This window comes from Pholcus phalangioides, unplaced genomic scaffold, assembly GCF_987345545.1.
Source record: "Pholcus phalangioides strain wild (caught in Gottingen) unplaced genomic scaffold, Ppha-v1.0 ptg000042l_1, whole genome shotgun sequence".
NCBI classification, from domain to species: domain Eukaryota; kingdom Metazoa; phylum Arthropoda; class Arachnida; order Araneae; family Pholcidae; genus Pholcus; species Pholcus phalangioides.
Genome location: NW_028301628.1, coordinates 20,634,181 through 20,654,645, shown reverse-complemented (window position 1 = coordinate 20,654,645; position 20,465 = coordinate 20,634,181). Strand labels below are relative to the sequence as shown.

At 37.6% G+C, this 20,465-nt stretch overlaps 1 protein-coding gene across 1 annotated transcript in view; it reads right to left on the bottom strand.

Annotated features, from left to right (window-relative positions):
• LOC149064632 (ankyrin repeat and fibronectin type-III domain-containing protein 1-like) overlaps positions 1 to 20,465 on the bottom strand; it is a 213,917-nt gene that overhangs the window by 70,054 nt on the left and 123,398 nt on the right. Inside the window, exons 3-7 of the mRNA XM_089254691.1 lie at positions 14,990 to 15,119; positions 12,298 to 12,402; positions 8,180 to 8,469; positions 4,302 to 4,406; positions 3,989 to 4,067 (exon numbers count right to left, since the gene is read on the bottom strand). Of these exons, the coding sequence (XP_089110817.1) occupies positions 3,989 to 4,067; positions 4,302 to 4,406; positions 8,180 to 8,469; positions 12,298 to 12,402; positions 14,990 to 15,119 (709 nt within the window). The remainder of the gene's footprint in view (positions 1 to 3,988; positions 4,068 to 4,301; positions 4,407 to 8,179; positions 8,470 to 12,297; positions 12,403 to 14,989; positions 15,120 to 20,465) is intronic.

Sequence of the window (20,465 nt, the reverse complement as noted above, 5' to 3'; positions counted from 1 at the left end):
AATTATGTCAATACAAAAATTATTTATATCATTTTTAAGAATTCTTTTAAATAAAGTTTCTTTTTCCCCTTCCATCTCCTTATTTTTTCATCTAAAATGTTAAAAATTAAATTAATTTAAGGCGGGAATTCATTGATCATCAAAGTGCTCCCGTCTTTTATTTCGTTATTAAAAAGAATCAGGGGGGGAAAGAAAGAAATGGAAACTATCCTTTTCTACACTGTTTTCAGACTTCTTATTTCTCTCTTCTTCTTTTTTCCCCCAGCACTAAGAATATTTTTTCTTCTCAAGAGAGATTTATTAGATTAATTCTTCAAGAGACGCATCCAGAGTAAAAATATTTTGCTTCCTGATGCGGATTCTTTATGGAAAAGATGAATTTCAGAAGCAATTCTCGGTGTTTTCCCCGAAAGAAAAGCAATACAATATTTTCAATACGACATTTGAACCAAACAGGTTCAAAATTTCGGAGGTTCCCAAAGAAATGTACTGATTTGTTGAATCCGCAGTGCATCATTCTTTACTTCATCCAGCAAAAAAAAATGTTTTAATCATTTCTACTTTATTTTTACTTTTAGCATATACAGCCCCTTGTCCGGAATAAAGAAAACAACCAATTTCAGATTAAAGGTCAGCAAAATCTACCTCCGTAGAGTTATAAAAGGGTTAATGTAGTTAAGAGTAGTTTGAGAGAGAAAGAGAAGTCAAAAATTATAATGAGCAAAAATTTGTTGAAATTGACTTGCATCATTTATACATTGTTATACATTGGATCCTGCGTTTATGATTTTTTTTTTCATGAAAACTTTGTAAGTGGGAAAACGCTTTAAATGAGAAATATCGATGAATATTAATTAGAGGGCGGGGGAACTATGAAAATAAGTCGCAATATATAAGTGGGATCTTCTGTGTTAATCTTTAAAAAAAATACGCGTTCAAGCTCAAATTATTTACGCAAGTTTCTCTGATTACTCGAGTACACACTCTCAGTTTGCACGTGTCTTATGTAAAAAATTATTTCTGGTTACTTTACATAGGGGGTGCTCAACCTTTGGGAGAGTGTAGGTCATTTGGGTGGTTTGGCAATCTTTCGTTGGCAAAATTAAATGTTCCGTGATTTTGAAAGTTTTTCACATTTATATTGCATAATGGAAATTTCAAAAACCAACACCAGCATAACTTTCTAACTTGGGATCTATCTATTCTGGGTAGTGGTTTAATTTTAATCACAGGCCCGAATCCATAGTGGAAGCTAAAATGAATGGGTCCCAATTTAGTGTAGGGGGGGGGGGGGTATAATACCCTTTTGGTCGGTGGTCCTTATATGCGAAACGGTAAGCTTGTGTACGAAACCTGTTCTATGGCACAGATACTTTCTTTCGGAACAGTTTTCGTGGGCCAGAGGTTATGCACTTTTTCAAGTCACTCCAAGCCATCAGACTCATCCGTTGTTCACTTTAAAATAAAGTAAGGTCAGATGAGTCCACACACCTAAAAAGTAAGCCTGGAGAAATGAAGTGCATTCAGGGATGAGATTTATCAACATTGCTTTTCACAGGCGGATGCTAAAAAGAAGGCATCTTTTTAAGATTGACCTTTTGGAAAACTATTTGTTCAGACTTAATAATAAATTTTGAATCGAGATTCAACTTTCTCCACTTTCACTGAAAAATGATATAAAATAAATAGGGAAAAATGAAACAACGAATAACTCGCGGCCTGGTTTGACTGATGTCAGGGCCCAGCGATTGAGAAACGCTGATATAGACGACGGGCTTTTCGCGGCGCAAAACAAAAGCGTAATCTGATTAGCAGGGACAAATAGTGTAAAGGGAGCACATATGCTCCCACAGTCACGCCCATGAGCATAGGTTTGAAATCTGGGAGGAGATGTGAACGGATGGGTTTGCGCTCGGTTGGTACAAGAGCGTAGTCGCATATAGTGCTTATATTATTTACTGCGAGATATTTACTTACGAATGGCTCTAAACCCTGGAAATACTCGTCCTTTTCTGCGTCGGGTCGTCGTTGTGCCGAACTATTTACCATCTCTCGTGGCTGTCACAAGTATCTTCAAACACACTTACAGTGGGAATCGTTTGAGCAAAGATTACGTAGAAGCCGAGAAAGATAAACACCAACAACTTTTCGTTTTTGCACAGAAATACACACACGAGCGTATAGGTTAGAGTCACCGGATGCACAATCGCGGGTAAGTTCTTCCTGCGCCTGACGTATGTATGTAGTGTATATCTGCGTTTCATTTACTTGGAATTTGATAACGCTCGCCGCAGACAGCTGGGTTCCACTACAAGGACATTAACTTCATCATTTTTTTTTTCTTTTCTCGAAAAAGGAACAACTGGGATCTTTCTTTCGGATGAAAAAACATAGCGGTAAAAAGAACAGAATGAGCGTCTCATGTGTTCACAGGAATTGCTGTGTTCTGTAACAACTCTATCTTATAGTAATAGATTATGATGAAAAGAATGGGGTTATATAATCTATGTCTGCGTTTTTATGATGGAGTGAAAACACACTCGACAAAATGTAATAAAGTTTCAGTTACATACATCAAAAAGAAAAAAAAATCAGTGACATTATAAACTGGTACATAGCGTTTCGTGGGTGGACAAAAAAAATGAAAAGGCCTTTTATCATTATAAACGTACCAGAAAGCCATATGCCATTATTTCAATTTTTTCAAAATTTGCCAAAAAATAAAAGAAATTAAAATCTTGGCACTGTTGAATACTGACCACCATATGCGCTAATTTACTGCCTCTCAAGGGTGCCCACTATTCCAAATTACTTCGTCACCACCATCTCTATCTCTCCATGAGGCTCAATGTTAGTGCCAAAAATACGGAGGGGCTCTCATTTATCAGCAATGATAAGAATCTCGGCGAGTAGCTTGTTTCTGAAATGTCGTGACTTCTATGATTGTTGGATCTTAGGCGTGGATTACACTGTAAAAGTTTGATAAAAGTACTTTTATGAAACTTGAAAAATGCCGCCTATAAGATTATTGGTTACATTCTAGAAAATGCAATCGATGATCTCTTATTGGTAGCATTTTTCAAGTTTTATAAAAGGACTTTTATTAAACTTTTATAGTGTAATCCCGGCCATAGTCTCAGACATCTGTACAAATGTGGACCTGGGGTGTGTCCAACACAAATTAATTAACAATAAAGTCTCCAAATTAATTAATTACACTGTATATCATGCACATTAAACATACAAGCGTTGTATTTATAACGCTCGCACACGTGATTATATAAAGCGTATTATTTTTTGCGTTGTTTTTATCCGCATCCGGTCGAACTTGATTCAAGGTCAGAGAGAAAAGAAGCAAATGTTTCGACGATAAAACAATGGGAGCAACGAATCGCACGAACCGAAACCGATTTCTACTTGGAATTACAGTCGAATCCCGTTATAACGAGCGCCAAGATACCGGAGGAATCACTTCGTTAAAACGAAATTTCGTTATAAAGGAATTCCAGGTTACCTAGCATTGTTCCTATGTAAACTTATTTGAGGGATTAGAAAAGTGTTCGTTAAAACGAGATTTTCGCTATAACGGAATTCGTTAAAACGAGATTTTTGCTATAACGGAATTCGTTAAAACGAGAGTATTTTCGCTATAACGGAATTCGTTAAAACGGGATTCGACTGTATATTTATTTAGAGTGGGATTTGACTAAAAACACTCCACTCCGACTGCAGTTTCTTTAATTTTTGATGGAAAATCCTCGTACAAAAGGGGTAAAAAGAAAACATTTTGGTTTCACGTAAAATCTTTTGCTGAAAAGAAGTGGTGCTGCGTGTAAAGGCCAACCAACGAATGATGGATGCATGGAGCGAATTTTAAAAGAGTCTGTCTGGAGTTATTCTCGTCCGTTCATGAATAATTGCCTCGCCTATTCTGGACGCTGCTGCAGGAAGATATGTGTACGGTACTTAGTAAAATGTCTTTACTCACCAGTTGACGTTCACGTCAGTGGTCGTCAAAATAGTTCTTGCCCTTTCGAGTTGTTTGTGCTCCACTGCCACAAAGAGCGCTGCGTTCGAATGAGACAGAAAACGATGCTTCGTAAATTATCGCTTATTATTCAAACCGATAAAAAAAAATTGAATTTTATACTACTGTCAGTTATGTTAAATCATGGAGAGAGAAAAAATAAGAAAAAGGAATAAACCGATTTTTTTGATATCCATCAGAAATACTGTAATAAAAATCGAATGTAAGCGAGAAAAAGCTCGAAGTTTTTCGATTCGGAGCGAACTTTTCTCACCTTGCAGATCGATGTTGATTTTGTCGACTTTCTCGAGGCGCTTCCTCTCGGCTTTGCTGAGAGGTAAATGGTCTAAAATCCCTTCTCTGTCCTCTAGGCACGTCCCTGAGTTGATACGGAATTAGAATTTTTACAACAGAGAAATGATACACACGCCCATAAATTCAACAAAAAGAGTAGTATTTGGCAGTACATATGTGTGTGTATATATGTATTATTATCGCAATATCATCTGCATTATTATCGAAAAATTGAGAAACATACTTCTAAATATGAGCTAAGGCTGCTTTGTAACACTTCTGAGTTTATTATGGCTATACCAATGGAAACAACAGCGTGCAGTCAATATAAGAATGCAATCAAATATTCATGTACCGCAAAAGCGGTGCTTTCTGTGAAGAATGTGGTGGAAAATCTTTACTCGCTTTGAAATACGTTTCATATTTTAGCAAATTGCTTGGAACAAGAAATATTATGCTTTTTTAACGTCAGAGTGAAGATTATGTGATTGAAGGGATTTTAAGGAAATGAAATAGATATAAAAAATATGTTTGTATTATATATACGGTTAATACATAGCATATGGATTTGTTCACGATATCCCATTATAACATACACTGTATAATATTTGAATTGAAGTAACATGTTAGTATTTAAAGCCTAAAATTACATAAGAATGCTGCATACGAATAATTAGTTGAGAATTCTAGAGAGAATTCGCATTTAGAAAAGAAGTAGAAATAGGAAGTTAAGATAAGCGTAAAACGTTCTTTTAACGCAGAAATTCATAATAAAAAGTTCATAATGGATGGAAAAAATATTTCTGGTCGAGGTCTGGGTGTAATATCTTATGGTCCATATTATTAATTGTATTGCATACCATGATTATGATCATAAATAATAATTTATTAACAATACCGCTCATTTTAAATTGTCAAAACCGGTTTTGCGTTATTGAAGACTTCTTGTGGTAAGGGGTCGTTCAAGTGTTACGTAAGCAAATTTTTAGCCATTTTTGACCCCCCCCCCCATTGTCAGCAAAATTTCGTCATCAGCTCTGCACCTCTGAATTCTAACGCATATTGGTGGGATCAGAGACGTACACGGGGGGGGGGGAATAGGGGGTTTCTCTCGTGCTCCTTTCCCACGGTCAAAAATTTATTTTTTTAATGCAAAAATAATACATTTTTTTGTAAATTTGAAATTTCGGAAGAAAATACTTTTATATGCTATTATAATCAATTTCTGTTAATTTCAACGTTATTTGAAGGCTTTTTTTTTTTTTTTTTTTTCAAACCGAGCACAACTCAGGTCTATTGCCATAGGCAATTTACTACCTAGTGAGTTGTGCCGGACCTAGTGCGTGTACCTAACAGTCTGAGTGCGTATCTAGTGTTGTGTATGATTTTTCAGTGCTGCCATCTATATCTCAGAAGCGAAGTGAGTGATCTGTAGTGACTGAATATTTGAACTGTTTGTAGGACTGTTGCTCTCTGTGGCGAGACTTTTTAACGGGGAGATCGGCTCGCATTTGCGCCTTGAAGTTGGGAACCACAGAAAACCAACTTCAGCCGACCACCACTGTGGTGACGGTGGGGCTCGAACCCGGGTTCCCGCGATGCGAGTCCGTCATTATGACCACTCGACCACCACAGCGGCTTATTTGAAGGCTATGAACTCAAAATTTATATCTTTAATAAATTCATTGCGACCGCACCCTCTGAGCCATATAATGATAAATCGCATAAAGGCCCTTGGCCCGCGAACCAAATATGGCCCTGGGGTTGTCTGATGCGGCCTGCCCTCCTCAAACCTAATTTTGTAAAAATGAACTAAGCGGCACATTTACCGATCGCTTAAGTGTCCCGTAGTACAATTCCAGAGCATTTAAGCGGCCCGTGGCACAATTTTAGATCACTTAAATAACACGGGGCACAGTTCCAGAACACTTAAGCGATCCGTGACACATTCAGAGATCCCTTGAGTGACATGTGACGTAGTTTTAGATCACTTAAGTGGCCCCCCAGTGTGGTTCTACATTACTCAAGTTACCCGCGGCACATTCTCAGATTATTTAAGTGATCCGCGGCATAATGATAGAGAATGTTACTTCAAGTGCCCACAAACTATCGAAAGGTTTTTCTCGTTTTTGGCGCACCGAGTAAGATGTCATTAAAAATATTTAATATTTTCATAAACTGTGGTTGATGACGTAAGCATCTTTCAAATCCCCCCCCCCTTTGTCATCAAAAGTAAGCAAATTGGAAACCCCCATCGATGATGACGTAATTCTTGAACGTCCCCTAATCTTAAATATTTTCTTCGTTGTTTCCTCATGCTAGATATGAATGGATCAGGAAAAGCTATTAATTGATGCAGCACTTCTTGAGAATTTTTCCAAAAAAAAGAATCTTTTCAAACTTATTTAAGTTTTTGATAAGGTCATTTAGGTATTTGCTGTTTCCTTAATTAAATCAGTTATTTTCCTTCGTTTTTGTTCTCTTATTACTCTCGGCAAATTCTAATATGGATTCACTGCCGATTCTTTGCCGAGTACTTCGCAGAAAATGGAGTGTTTTTTCAGACCAGTCGAGATTTGCGATTTATTATTTTTCCGTTTTCAGTGCACCTATCAAATTTGATTAATTTTAGCATTTAAAGCTTCATTCTGTGTTCATTTATTTGAGCGATTTTATAAATCGGTGCATTGATGCTTAAAATTTAAACTATGATCTTTTATAAGTGTTTTGGTCAAATCTCTTTGTGAAGCACCTTGGGTTTGAAACTAAAAAGCCAAAAAAAATAACCTGAAACGTTTTGCAGTTTTCAATTTAAAGTTCTAATTAATAATCTGCAATTAATTTTTAAAGAAATTTTGTTAAATTCAAAACTATTCTGCATTTGCTTAGGTGAGCCTCAGCTAGGATATGTTGAAGAAAAGTAGCTGGTCAGAGTAGGGTAACAGATATTGGGAGCTAATTTAACTTTTTTCATAAACTACAAATAATGCTAAAGTATGTTAAGGAATTTCAAGATGACACACATCAGGACACTTTTTTACTACCACTACTGACAAAAATGTTTTTTTTTTTAATGACTTGATTAAAACAATGATTTTGGTAAAAATTCCAGAACGAAATTCAAAATGTACTGTATTTCTAAGTTGCTAACACACTTGAAGGAAAGAAATTAACGGCCTAAATTTCCTGGAGAGCTACGAAATTTCTCTGAACGAGAGCGGTTTGGCAAGACGTTTAGATTGATGTGCGGTATACTGCTGCCTGATGAACCATATTGCAGCCCCTTCTGGGCAAAAACTAAGAGGTGATGAGCGAAAACAACATGCGTCGAGAAGCGGGGTTTCATTCACTCTTCATCTGTGAAAAAAAAATCAGGGTTGAACGGAAAAAAGTTTTTGGGGTTTTTGGCCACGATTTTCGCAAAACGCACCACTGGACATCGGTTGTTTATCATTTCGGATTTGGAAAGGTCGTTGGCTACACTTTGAACGCGTGCATTTCACATGCATATTTCAGAAACCTTTAAGTACGTTAAATACAATTCACAAGTACAGTGTAACGTTTTCGGCGCAATTCCGTAAGTTCTACGGTAGAATCTTTACGAGGAGCCAGCCTGTGCTGTTCAACGCGTGTGAGAGTGGTTTCTGAAATTGTGCTTCGCGGTGAGCTGGATATATATTGATCAGTGTGCTTGTTCATGCTTTGAACTGGTTCTTTTATAAGTGAAAATATCTGCCAAACTATTCTGGGGCGCCGCAGATAAAACATTAATTATGAAAGAGAGCCGCGGGCGACAAAAGTTTAAGAATCATTGAACTACGTACTATCCACAACCGTTCGTTAGGATAGTTTTCGTACCTGATACTCCTTTGGCCAGTCTGTTAGGTACGCTCGGAGAGGATGGTATTTCACCCCTTCTGTGCGCCTCTAGCTTGGCGGGTACGCTGGGCGATGTCGGAATGGTGCGACCGTCGGCCGGCACGGCCAGTGATCGGACGGGAGAGTCTGTTGATATGTTGGTCGACGAGATCGAAGGAGCCAGGCATACGATGGAACTGCAACTCGATCTGTCGGAGATGTCCAAGTGATAGTTGGGAAACTCCATGAGGCTGTCCACGCTTCCGGACCTTCGCAATGGCGTCACTTCGCTGCCGTAAACAAAGATTCAAGAACAAAAAAATCATAAGAAATGAGGGTTTCGTTCATACTTTGTCCACAATTCCGCGTACACCTCATAAATGTGCAGCATGAATTTCAAATATATTTTATTTAGTATAAAGTCTCTTTCCAGATAACTCACATTGTAATATAACCTAGGCCTATTCATTACCTACCATACCATTATAAATTAATTTCTCAGTTCAACTCTAATCAGAAATGGTTCATACATATAGCAAACTGAACAGCATCTTCGGACTCGTCAAATCGATATTTCCACAATATCACACACATTTGAAGTTAGAGATTTTCTAGAATTCATTTTTATATTAGGTGTAACTCCGCATAAAAACCCCGAAGAAACGCGATTATCAAAATGTATCATATTCACATGAGAAAACATGACTGGAAAGTTGTAAGTTTGCGAACGATACAGGTGGGCTCAGAAAAGTCATGTCTTTCTGAGGAACACTTCCAAAGCCATCGCGACAAAAAAGTTCCGTTCACTTCGAAATGCATCTCGTGGCAAGACCTACAATTTTGTCACAGATGATGTCCGCAGAATTCGAAAAACGTACGGCATTCGATGCATCGCTAGTGTCATACATGCATGGACAGTATTCATGACAGGCATGCATCAGAGCCACGCATGCATCCTTTCCATAGCAATACCGACGGTTGCGGTTTCTGTTGAAGGGTGCATTTCATTAGCACAACTGTCATTTAACATATCATCCCTAGTCACTGTACGGACATCGTGATGGACTCTCATCACGCAGGGGTGGAAAATGGAAATCTGATTTTCGTAGCAGGACAAATTACTTTTGTAACAGCAAAAATGTTGAGCAGCATTTATCAGTTTTGTATCACTTTGAAATTTTGGCAGTAAATAAAATACACAGTTTTTATATACACAAATGCAGTAGCATACACAGGATTACTTTTTACTTTAAAAAACGGTATTACCTAAGCTCAGGAGAATGGGGTCCCCCCCCAAGGTACAAAATACACAGATTTCCTCTAGAAGAAATCATTTATTTATTTTTAATATTTAAATCATAAACATTTTTTGAGAGTGTTCTTGATGTATTTATAATTTTACATTCTTCACGATATCAACAAATGAGAGGCTAACATATGGCATTTCGGATTTCAAAATAATTTGAAAAGGAGTGTTTTTATATTTAGCTTGTAGACTTGGTAGTCATTAATTTTAAAAAAATCACAACGGGAAAGACTTGAAACACTCATTAGAAAAGCAATTATTTTTCTTGTTTTTGCCGCTAAATGCAAAAAAAAAAAAAAAAAAAAAAAAAGTCAGTTGTTGCGCTTTTGTTCTCTTCAGTTTCAAGCATTTTCGAACGTTCTTCGAAACGAACTTCATCTCCTCCCTCTCTCTACTCTTCGTCTCATTTCTCTATTAACCTCGTTATATAAAATTTTCCATGGTCAATGTTCAAGATAGATACTTCTGGTATCTTAGCCAAACCATCCTACATTTCCAGAAGACTCGACCATTCCCCTCAAAATAAAACCTATTTTTGCTTCCACTGACTGCTTTAAATAAAGCTTCTTTCCTCTTACCAATGATGAATGGAACAAACTCCCAAGCTGTATTGTCGAATCCCCCACTATCGCTAGTTTTTTGTCCAATATCAAACAATACCTTTGTCATTTTCAATTGCATCCTCTTGTATAGGCCCCAGGGCCGACAATATTGTATAAATAAATAAATAACGTTTGATTTTGTTTCTTTTACCAGAATTTACCCATTTCATATTTTAAATAAGTTTCTTTTTGAGTTCGCTTTTGATCATTACCTCAGTCTGATTCAGCATACTTTGAGATAACTTCTTTTGCTCTGTCATTTTTAGAATATTTATTAGAAATTCTAAGAAATTTAACAGAGTGATTAAAAACTATAAACTTAAATTACTTTTAACTTAAACTATAGAAATAATAATTAAACTATTAGAAATTTCATAGAATGATTCTATTTTTCACAAAAAATTCAATCCGAGTACATTTGCGTTTACACTCCCTGTTTTTTACTTATTTCGTGACCATTTTCTCATTTTGTCACTTTTCCCATGATCGTAGACACCCTGAATTTACCGACGGCTTTTGCGTAGCAATTCCTGATGGTGAAGACAGATTCGTCATTACTGTTTTTCCAGTGCGATAATACGTTCTTTCACGAACTTTTCCAGTCTGTTAAAGGATACACGAATATTTCGTCAAATACAGCCAGTCTGGGAAAATCGACGCAATTTAAAAATTAATTAATGTAAGGAACACATCAATCAAAGGAGTAATTTTTCCTTCATAAAAAAAAATAGCTGGAAGCAGCGGTTGAAGGTTTTTTTCATTGTTCCGCGGATGAGCGGCAATTCGCATAGTTTGACCTTATTTTATACGTTGTTGGAAGCCTGAGCACCAAATCCTGGGAAGGGAGCCTCAAGCTAATTCCATTTGTGGCCCCAAGAAATAAAATTGCGGGGAGGACAAATAACGTTATCGAAAAGTCAGTTTCTATTGCGACGCAACTTCAGTTTCTTAAGGGAAAATTCTGTTTTTGACATAAGATGTCGCAGAATTAAATAATTTCAGCGTTTTTGTAACAAAATATAGCAGACGTCGGAAATTGTAGCAGCTTGTAGCAATTGTACCAGATTTTCCCACCCCTGCATCGCGACGTCTCGGGTTCGATCCCTACACGCGGCACAAATGTGGTCGGATGAAGTATATTGCTCGACGAGAGACAGTTTCTCTTAGAAAACATCTCACTACAGATTGCAGCAGACCTTGCAACATTTATATTGCACTCATGAGAATAATAACTCATTGCCAGTTCGTGTTTGAAAAATATGTGGCAGCACCTGCCCGAAACTTACATAAATGCACAGTTAAGATGCACAATAATTAATTCCGGCACAGCCTTCCCTTCAGAAATAAAACGATGGTATACCAAGCCTGTGTAGTAATAAGTAAAAGGGTTTGGTTCATAGGCGGAGATAGACTTGGAAGACTGGGGGGGGGGGGGCAAAGTCATTATTGCTGGGGGGCACGATGATGATGATGTCAATTCATACACATACACTTACATTAGATCTGCCCATTCCACTTTTGATGCGGCCCAAGGGGTTGGGCCACGATGGAGAGATGAAACCCTACCTGTAAAATTCAATTACTTCTCGTTTTTCTGAGGTCCTCCTTCTCTTCATTGGGGCCATGCGTTAATGTCTTATGTTTATGCAATGTTTTGGGCAGTACGGTAAGAACCACGATATTTACCGTAGTTTTTACCGCACTGTCCAAAACATAGGCGGAGATAGACTTGGAAGTCTGGGGGGACACGATGATGATGATGTCAATTCTTATATACATATATACATTAGATCAGTCGACTCCACCTTTGACGCTGGGGGGGGGGGGCAATGCCCCCACGCACCCCCCCCCCCCGTATCTCCGCCCATGGTGTGGCTAGTAAAGTACACCATGACTTTGAAAGTCTCTACCCAAAAAAAAGAAGCTGCACCCTGTTAAACTGTACCTCCTATACGTACCTTCGGATGGCGTTTCTGGTCATGTTTCCAGCGAGAATAGGGTTTAATGTTCTCTGTAATCACAATGTATAAATTTACGTTTTTCGTTGATTTTTTCAGTTCAATAGAAGATTCCAGATTGTTTTTGGACACTTCAGGGTGTCGCAGTTATTTGCAATGAAAATATTAAACATATACTCAATGTAGACTATCCAAAACCATTATTTGTGTTTTTTCGGTGGCAACATATTCCAATCAATTATTGGCTCTTACATGTTCGGTATCGTAATCGGCTGAACCATTTTGACGCTGGAAGGCTTCTCTTTCGGTGTCAGCAACTTTGCTATTTTCGCTAGACCGGATTTCGTGTTGTCATACCTGGAAAATACCACGAGTCAATCGATTAGAAGATGAATTTCGTTCACACATCAACGGAATTAGAGTAATTTACAGATTCCCTATTCCATTGTCATTTGATCGGTTCGTTCATCTACGGATTTGAATTTACAAGTTGAGATACGAGAGGCAGTTAGTTTATATAACGAAATTCACGGATCACTGCTATACGCGAAGTCGTTGTCGTTCCAAAAGTTAGAGTCGCCAAAAGTTTACTGAACCTCTATTGTTATTAATTATGCATGTGCTGATAATAATAACACTCTTGGCGTACGATTACTAGATGTATAATTAATTACTTTCGGGAAAGTTTCGAGATTATGGTGGTCCGATCGAATTTCATAAATAAATTATCAGACTCTATATTTTATAACGTATGCAACCTACGGATAAATTAGCAATCGGATAAATTATTCGAAATCACTCATAACGATAAAGCGCCATAAAATAGACACTTCAATAGACACGTTTATAATCACTGTATATATTAATATTCTTATCAATATACTCTCTATCTTAATATTCTTCATTCGTTTACACTAAAAGTGGTAGGCATAAAATGAGTTAGCCTAATTATAATCCTTCTGCAGCAAAAAATTATATGTTATTATAGTGATAATGGCAGGGGTCTTCAAGTCATGGCCCAAGGAACAAATGTGTGTCTTCGAGCTTCATGCAGGGCCATCTTAAGAGTATCATGGGCCCCCGGGCCAAGTGGTTTTTCTGAAGCCCTACCTTGTAAATCCTAGAAAAGGCCCCTCTTCTCTTGAGGCCCCCTGGCCGTACCCGGGTGGGCCCATACGTTAAGAGGGCACTGGCTTTATGCTGTGGCCCGCGCCGGCCATTTATAGCAAACAGCTTTACATAGAAAACGAATATATTCCGGATATATAACATAATGTGTTCATAATAAATTCATAAAAAATTGAAGCAATCGGTGTATTTGAATGCGGTTTGAGAAAAAAGTTCTCACGAAGAGAATTCCTTCTAGTACAGAAAAAAAATTTAGTTTGAATTTTTAGGCACTGCAGGAAAGCTAATCTGTGAAAACATGCAAATAAGAGTCCTATAAAATGCAGGATGCACCATTTAACCTCTAAGCGTTCTACTAACTCTACCAGCCTTTTACTAACTTAGTTTATTCACAGGTAGATTCCAGTCAATTGTAGGATCGAGTCACGTCTCAGCCAATGAGAGACGAGCAGCAGCGAACATCAAGACGTTGCCCGACAAGGCTTTCTTCACAACAAAAGTACTAATAATCATAATACTAAAATCTTAAGGCAGTGGCGGCATTTCACAAGGCATTTAAATTAAATAATTTGGATACAGAACCTTAATGACCAACTGTGACAATTTAAATCTTTTCCCTCCTCATACGCGCACTATCACTTTTCACACATGCGTCACTCACTTGTCTTTCCTTTCACAGCGGTCCCCAATGGGTCTCCCCAGAATTTCAACTCCGTTATGGCTCGAAATAGAGCCAGTCACGAGCATTAAAATTCTGATTCTGGCGCCATTAACAGCTTATTTATGAATTTTCATGTTACTAGCGCAAACATGAGATTTTCATCGTGATGTGGACATTGGTGGAAGTGGTGAGGTTGGTTTACATCAGTCACGAATCGCCAGCGCAAGCTTTACAAACGTTTCGGACTCGGAAGAAATTGAAGAACGGTACGGATTAAATCACTGCTATCGGAATGACGTACAGAGCCCTCTATCGGCAAAAATTTAAATTTTTCTGTATTGGTAAGAGTATTGGTGAGAGTAAACCTCTTTCGTGAAAATAACTTTTTTGCAAACCATTCTTTGAATTTCGTATTGACGATTTCTTACGGTCGATAACAACTGAATGCCACAAATTTGCTGAAATGGGTGATACTGGAGGCGTCAAATAACTTTCTGTACATTTAGCTGTATATAGAAGCGCACTCTATTGGAAAATTTTCCAACTATTTTTTCCATTAAGAATTTTTGACCGCATTCTGTGGATAACTAGTGTGAAACCTTTCCGTATCTATCCCGACTGTTAATCAAAGCTACAGGAAAACATTTTATATCTATGGCGCCCACCTTGAATTGTTTTGAGCGTCTCAAATGACATCTAGAACGTGGTGAAGATACTCTCGCTCTCTACAAGAGCGGCGTAGTAAGTGGATTACTCGTACGAGAATTAAAATCGATGGGAAATTTCCGTGAAGTGTGTCCCTAAGTGGATAGAGAAGTCAGTAACGAGATTATATTCACAAGAATCGTTGCTCGGTCTCGGGATATGAGTATTCGTGAATATATATATTCGGAAAAAATTTTCTCTCTTGGCGTTCATTCGGTTTGTGTTGATCAAAGTCGCGCAGTCCGGGGAGAGGAAAAGGGGTTCCCTTTTCTTTCTTACGACGACGCTTTCAATTTCTCGAGAGATATTCAGAATTAATTCGTAGGTCAACATCACCAAACTCTACTCTGTGTTGACTATAGTTCTTTGAATATATTTTAAGGCCGAGAAAGAATTTTAGTGTTGCCTTTTGGAAAATCCGGGTATTATTATTGTTATTTTAATACTCACCTGTGCCTAGCCGAGTCACGAAGCGATGATGATGACTGCTGGGAGGATGACGTCAAAGAACTAATGCTCGCTCTCGGGGAACCTCCGTACGTCCTACCAGACGAAGATGATTCTCTGCCCTGGCAATTTCCTGTTTGGTCATCATACACACAACGTGAGCTCAATATACTCCACAGAAAAGAAGAGACATTATTAAAAAAAAAAAAAAAACGGCACAAAACTGCAAAATATAGAACGATCCTCTTTCATCGCCGGGATTAAAAAAGGCAAAGTATCGGAGGATGATGTCAAAAATGTCGGTTTCAAACATTATTTTTTCTCTGGGTTGAATCGCCTTTACGTGATTTATTTCGATGCCGTAAACTGGAAACATTTCACATCGAATTATGAAGATCGATCTAATGCAATACGTTTGAGGGGTTTTGTTGAGACTGCCACGAGAAAAGGTATTTATTTGCTGATTTTGTTCGTTAGAAAAAGTCATAGTTCGTTCAGACAGTCATCCAACTTTGTATCCCATGTGAGAAAGTCTTTCCGCAGGTGGACCTTCAACACGATACTTATACAACGTAAAAGTTCGGGTACTTGAAAATATACAGAAGGCACATGATAGCACCAGTAGAACAAGAAGCACGCGTTATTCTGACAACATAAATAGGTTAGGGCCGCACATACACTCAGCGCACACATTCCGACATGTGCGAATCCGTTGGAAATTCCTCAGGGAAATGTTTTCGAGGTGCATGTACGATTAAGCAGTAGTCATTCTAACTTCTTGCGGATATGGCAGAAATCACCGGAGTTGGTTCGTTACAACAACATATTGAGCAATCTGCATAAAGCCATTCTGGCTCGATCTAGCGTGCTTTCATGTGTAGTGATTTTATTTCACGGCAATGCTCATTGCCATATTATGAACATTGTGTGCGGTATACTTTAGCACGAAAATGATTATGAGGTTATGCACCAACTATCCTTTAGCACCGATCTATGGTTTCAATTTATCCAGATCTACTCAGAAAACTCAGAAGTGGTGCGAATGAGGACGAGCATTGTCCTACAACACAGTCACATCGCTTCACGCTTCAATAGCGTACGCAGGATTTTCTCAAGGAGAGTATATAACATTTTTTTCTTCCAAAGGGGTGGGTTTCATTTTTTAATAAAAGGAACACTATAATCTCGGCTCAAAAGAAGGGGGAGGGTCAAACCCCCCCCCCCCCTTGTGTACACCAGTGTATCGCTTATTCATAATTACTTTATGCAGTTTGCCATTTTAGAGTATAAACCACAGAAAGTCCTTATTCACGTTCACGTAACGTATCAACCACCTACACAAGAAGTTGGATAACTGTCTGAATGATTATCCGATTCTTTTCCTCCAAACCGAACACCAACTTGGTTCTATCGCCACGGCAATTTAGTACCGAATGAGTTTGGAGGGAAGTGTGTTCACATGTATGTACCTAAGAGTTTCGGTGCGCATCTAGTGTTGTGCGTGAATTGTAATGATTATGACTTCGTCTAACGAGCAACAAGTGTATTCTGACTATCTTATAAAAGTACTTCTCGCTTCAAAGGGGTTGCTCGTTTAATTCTGCCTCAACATCAGATGCATCTCTTTTCGTCTATCACGATAAATCCGCTCGAACATGTTACATTCGATCGACCCTTATACTTGCAGCCGAGTGTATCTAAAATCGCTTATTACTTCGAGAACTTTAATTGTAATCATTTATGCGAAAGACCTTAATCATATGATGAAGTGAGTTACTGCGGAGAAATTGTTGATGTTATCCGCTTTAGATAACGAAATTATTCAATAAAACTCGATCGATCGCGAAATTTTGAGACGTATAGGAACGGCGATGATATTCGCGTCGACTTAACATGACTCGCGAACCGTTTCTACGGGACTTTCTCGACATTATCATGGAATCTCATTCTGAGCTCGAGTTTCATTTACTTGTTTTAATTACGTGGAAGAAGCATGAGAAAAATTAAGTGGATGTTGCCTGTAATTAAATAGCAGGTGCTGCGAAAGAAGCGTTTTTACGCGTAATTATGCGTTATTGCGAGTAGAAAACTTTTGAAGAAGTCCGCGGTAAATGTGCCTCATTGTAATGAAGGCAAGCTCCGCTCATTCGCTGAATTTCGCGGAGAAAGCTGTAAAAGTAATAGAAACTCTTCTTTTCCAAAGAAAACCAGAAATTAATCTCGACAAAATTTTTTATTTTTCTCTTTTCAGTATGTATATCTGAGGAATCAGTATGTGTGCTCCTCCGTCTCTAGGTCTCTGGTGCTCTTTTTCAAACATTTTCTTAATATGGATTTTCCCGTTGAAAGAACACGATAATTAATAGCGTATTTTCTGGCTCTTCTTTCACTGCTATGCACCATTCTGTCCATGCAGAAAAGCAAATAGCGTCATCTTTGCAGTAGGAAGCCCTATTATACTACTCTCACTCTTACTTTCTCGATCTGGCAAAACCTTACTCTCTCAAAAACTGAATCTCAAATGAGTGAAACGTTAATTTGTACTTCACAAAATATGATCCGAAAGAATCCGAAGCACCTTGTCTAACCTTATTCTCGAAGCTCCTTCAATGACTGAATCCCACCCACCTCTAGAACAAAGATTCTGTTGTGGAATCAACGTTTTCGCAAAAGAAATTCATTTGCAAAGAATGTGCTTGCAATAGCGACACAGTCTAATCATGCTCGGTTTGACAGAGGCAACAATATTTTTTAGGTGTGTACGCGGAAAAAAATAGATATACCGTCTTACGATTCGTTCGCAATTGTCTGTAAACAAAATCCGTGATTTGTCCGTTAATATTCCCGCGATTTTGTCTATAAGTGAAGACACAGCTTTAAAAGACATCCTACAGTGAAGTTTGAACAGATTGATGTCTAAGGCACTTATCTAACCATGTGATCTAATCCTCCTCCATCTTGGAACGGCAAAACCAAGAGTATTTTGGTTTTGCCGCATGTGTGTGTGCCATGTGCGCTACAATATACTCAACTTTTTAAGTGGATTTTGAAAACTTCCCTGATTCTCATTATAACTGTCACAGTGGAAATGATCAAACCCTCTGCAAAATGACCGAGAATAATAATAATTAAAAAAAAAACAAGTACGAGAAATACTCTGTCCGTTTCTATTGTTTTTACTTGTTTTGCATGTTCCAATACTACCCCAGAGTGAAAGAAGAGAACGCTGCCTCTCTCCTTCTGTTGTCAAACTTTGAACAAAAGCTGACTCCGCCTACTGGCAGTTGATCTGACAGATTAGAAGGTGGTGGGAACAGGTTTGAAAACAAAGCTCTCTGTACAGAGCCAGCTTGGTTTGACATTGCCGAAATAAGGGGGTTTTAATGACGTGAGATAGCTAGTAATTGCCGAAATACAATGCATCAAGTTGCTTGAGATATCTCGTCATTGCCACTGTAAAGGTTACGGAAACATCCTCTAGTGGTGAATGTTGGAACTGATATTTCTTGCTTTCTATTTTATATAATTACTGAGGCCCAGATTATACTTTATATGCACTAAGAACAGTGAAATATGCACAAAAAAAACTTGAAATGTGCATCAAAAACACTTGAAATATGCACCAAACAAACTTGAAATATGCACTAATAGTATAAAGATAAATCTGCATTTAAAAATGAAAAGGTGTGACAAGAAGTCTAAGGTATGTGCAAAAAATCAAAACACATCCAACCAAATTAATGTATAGGACGTGGAAAAGAAAAATATACGCAAAAGTAAAATTATATTCATTTTTGAAAGGGCCGAAAAATATAAAAATTTATAAAAATTGTTAAAATATGCATTTAAAAACGCTGAAATATGCATTTAAAAACGCTGAAATATGCATTTAAAAACGCTGAAATATGCATTTGAAAAATGTCGAATTATCTCTTTAAAAAGATAAAAATATGAATAAAATTTAAAAAATGTCGAAAATTCTTCAACATGCTTATATTGAAAAATATACGTAAAATGAGAAAAAAAATTTCCATTTAAAAATGCTGAAATTCCCCCCCCCCCCCTAAAGATAGGAAAATGTATGTGCAGAAAATGAGAGGAAAAATCGTGCATTTAAAAATGCAGAAATATGACCTAAAAATAAAAAATGCAAAAAAATGCTTATCAAAAGCACTAAAATATGCCCTAAGAGAAAAGAAAAATATGCGCAAAAAAATTAAGAAAGCACGCATTCACGAGTGCAAAAATATGTATTGAAAATGTCTTTAAAACGTGACCTAAAAATAACAATAACACTCAATCGGTGAAACATTTTCTTCAAAAAATTAAAGAAGTTTACGGAGAAATTGAATTTTCTGGATGTTATGCCGAAACTGATACTTGGAAAGAAAAGTGATTTTGTCTCCTACGGTCGAACCCGAATCCCCTTGCATACCGGGTTCGATTCTCGGAGGATACACAAAATCACTTTTCTTCCCAAATATTAGTTTCGGCATAACATCCAGAAAATTCAATTTCTCAGTATATTTCGGACCGAAAAAATACCATTTCTTAATAATTACAAACTCAAGAGTTTCTTCCCCATTACTTTGAAATGACTATGAACCTGGTCAGATGAAGTCGTTCGAGAATTTTCTTAGCCTAAAGGCCGGGATTACAAATATAAAAATTTGATAAAAGTTATTTTACAAAACTTACAAAAGCAAAAAAAACCACAATAATTCTGTAGGTTTAATTCGCTCGAGAATGTAACCGATTCGTATATTGTTTGCACTTTTCAAGTTTTATAAAATAAATTTCGCAAAAATTTTATAGTGTATAATCCCGGTTTTTAGGCCGGTTTTACACTATAAAAGTTTGATAAAAATTATTTTATAAAACTTAAAAAATTTAACCAAAAACCACATCTGTTGCATTCGAGCGAACTTAACTGATCCACCTATTGGTTGCATTTTGCAAGTTTTATAAACGAAATTTTATCAAATTTTTATAGTGTAATCCCAGCCTTAGCCAGCAAGGCTCAGAACATGATGGGAGTTGGGGCGGAGATTTAACTATGACAGTGGTTCTCAACCGGTGGTCCGTGTGCACCTCCCAGGGGCTCCGTGGCGAGTCGAGGAAAATAAAATGAATCAGTAAATTTGATAGATAAGTAAATAAGAGAGGCCTAGAAAAGGTTCTGCCATAAAAATTACGTACAAAAAAGGGCTCCTCGAATCAAACGCGACTCCGCCATAGAAATTATATACTAGAAAGGGCGCGAGTCAAAAAAGGTTGAACTATGGACATGATGTATATTGGTAGTTTAACGATTCTCTCTAGCGGTAAATTCAAGGCTACCCTTAAAAATCTTTTTAAGGCGTCTAGTGTGAAGCTCTCCCATATAATCTCTCAAGAATCTTTTCCCCATTCAATTTAAAACCTGCGATGGAATGAGTTGAGTGTAGTTTGTGCGTGTGTGTGTGTTCGGGGGGAGGGA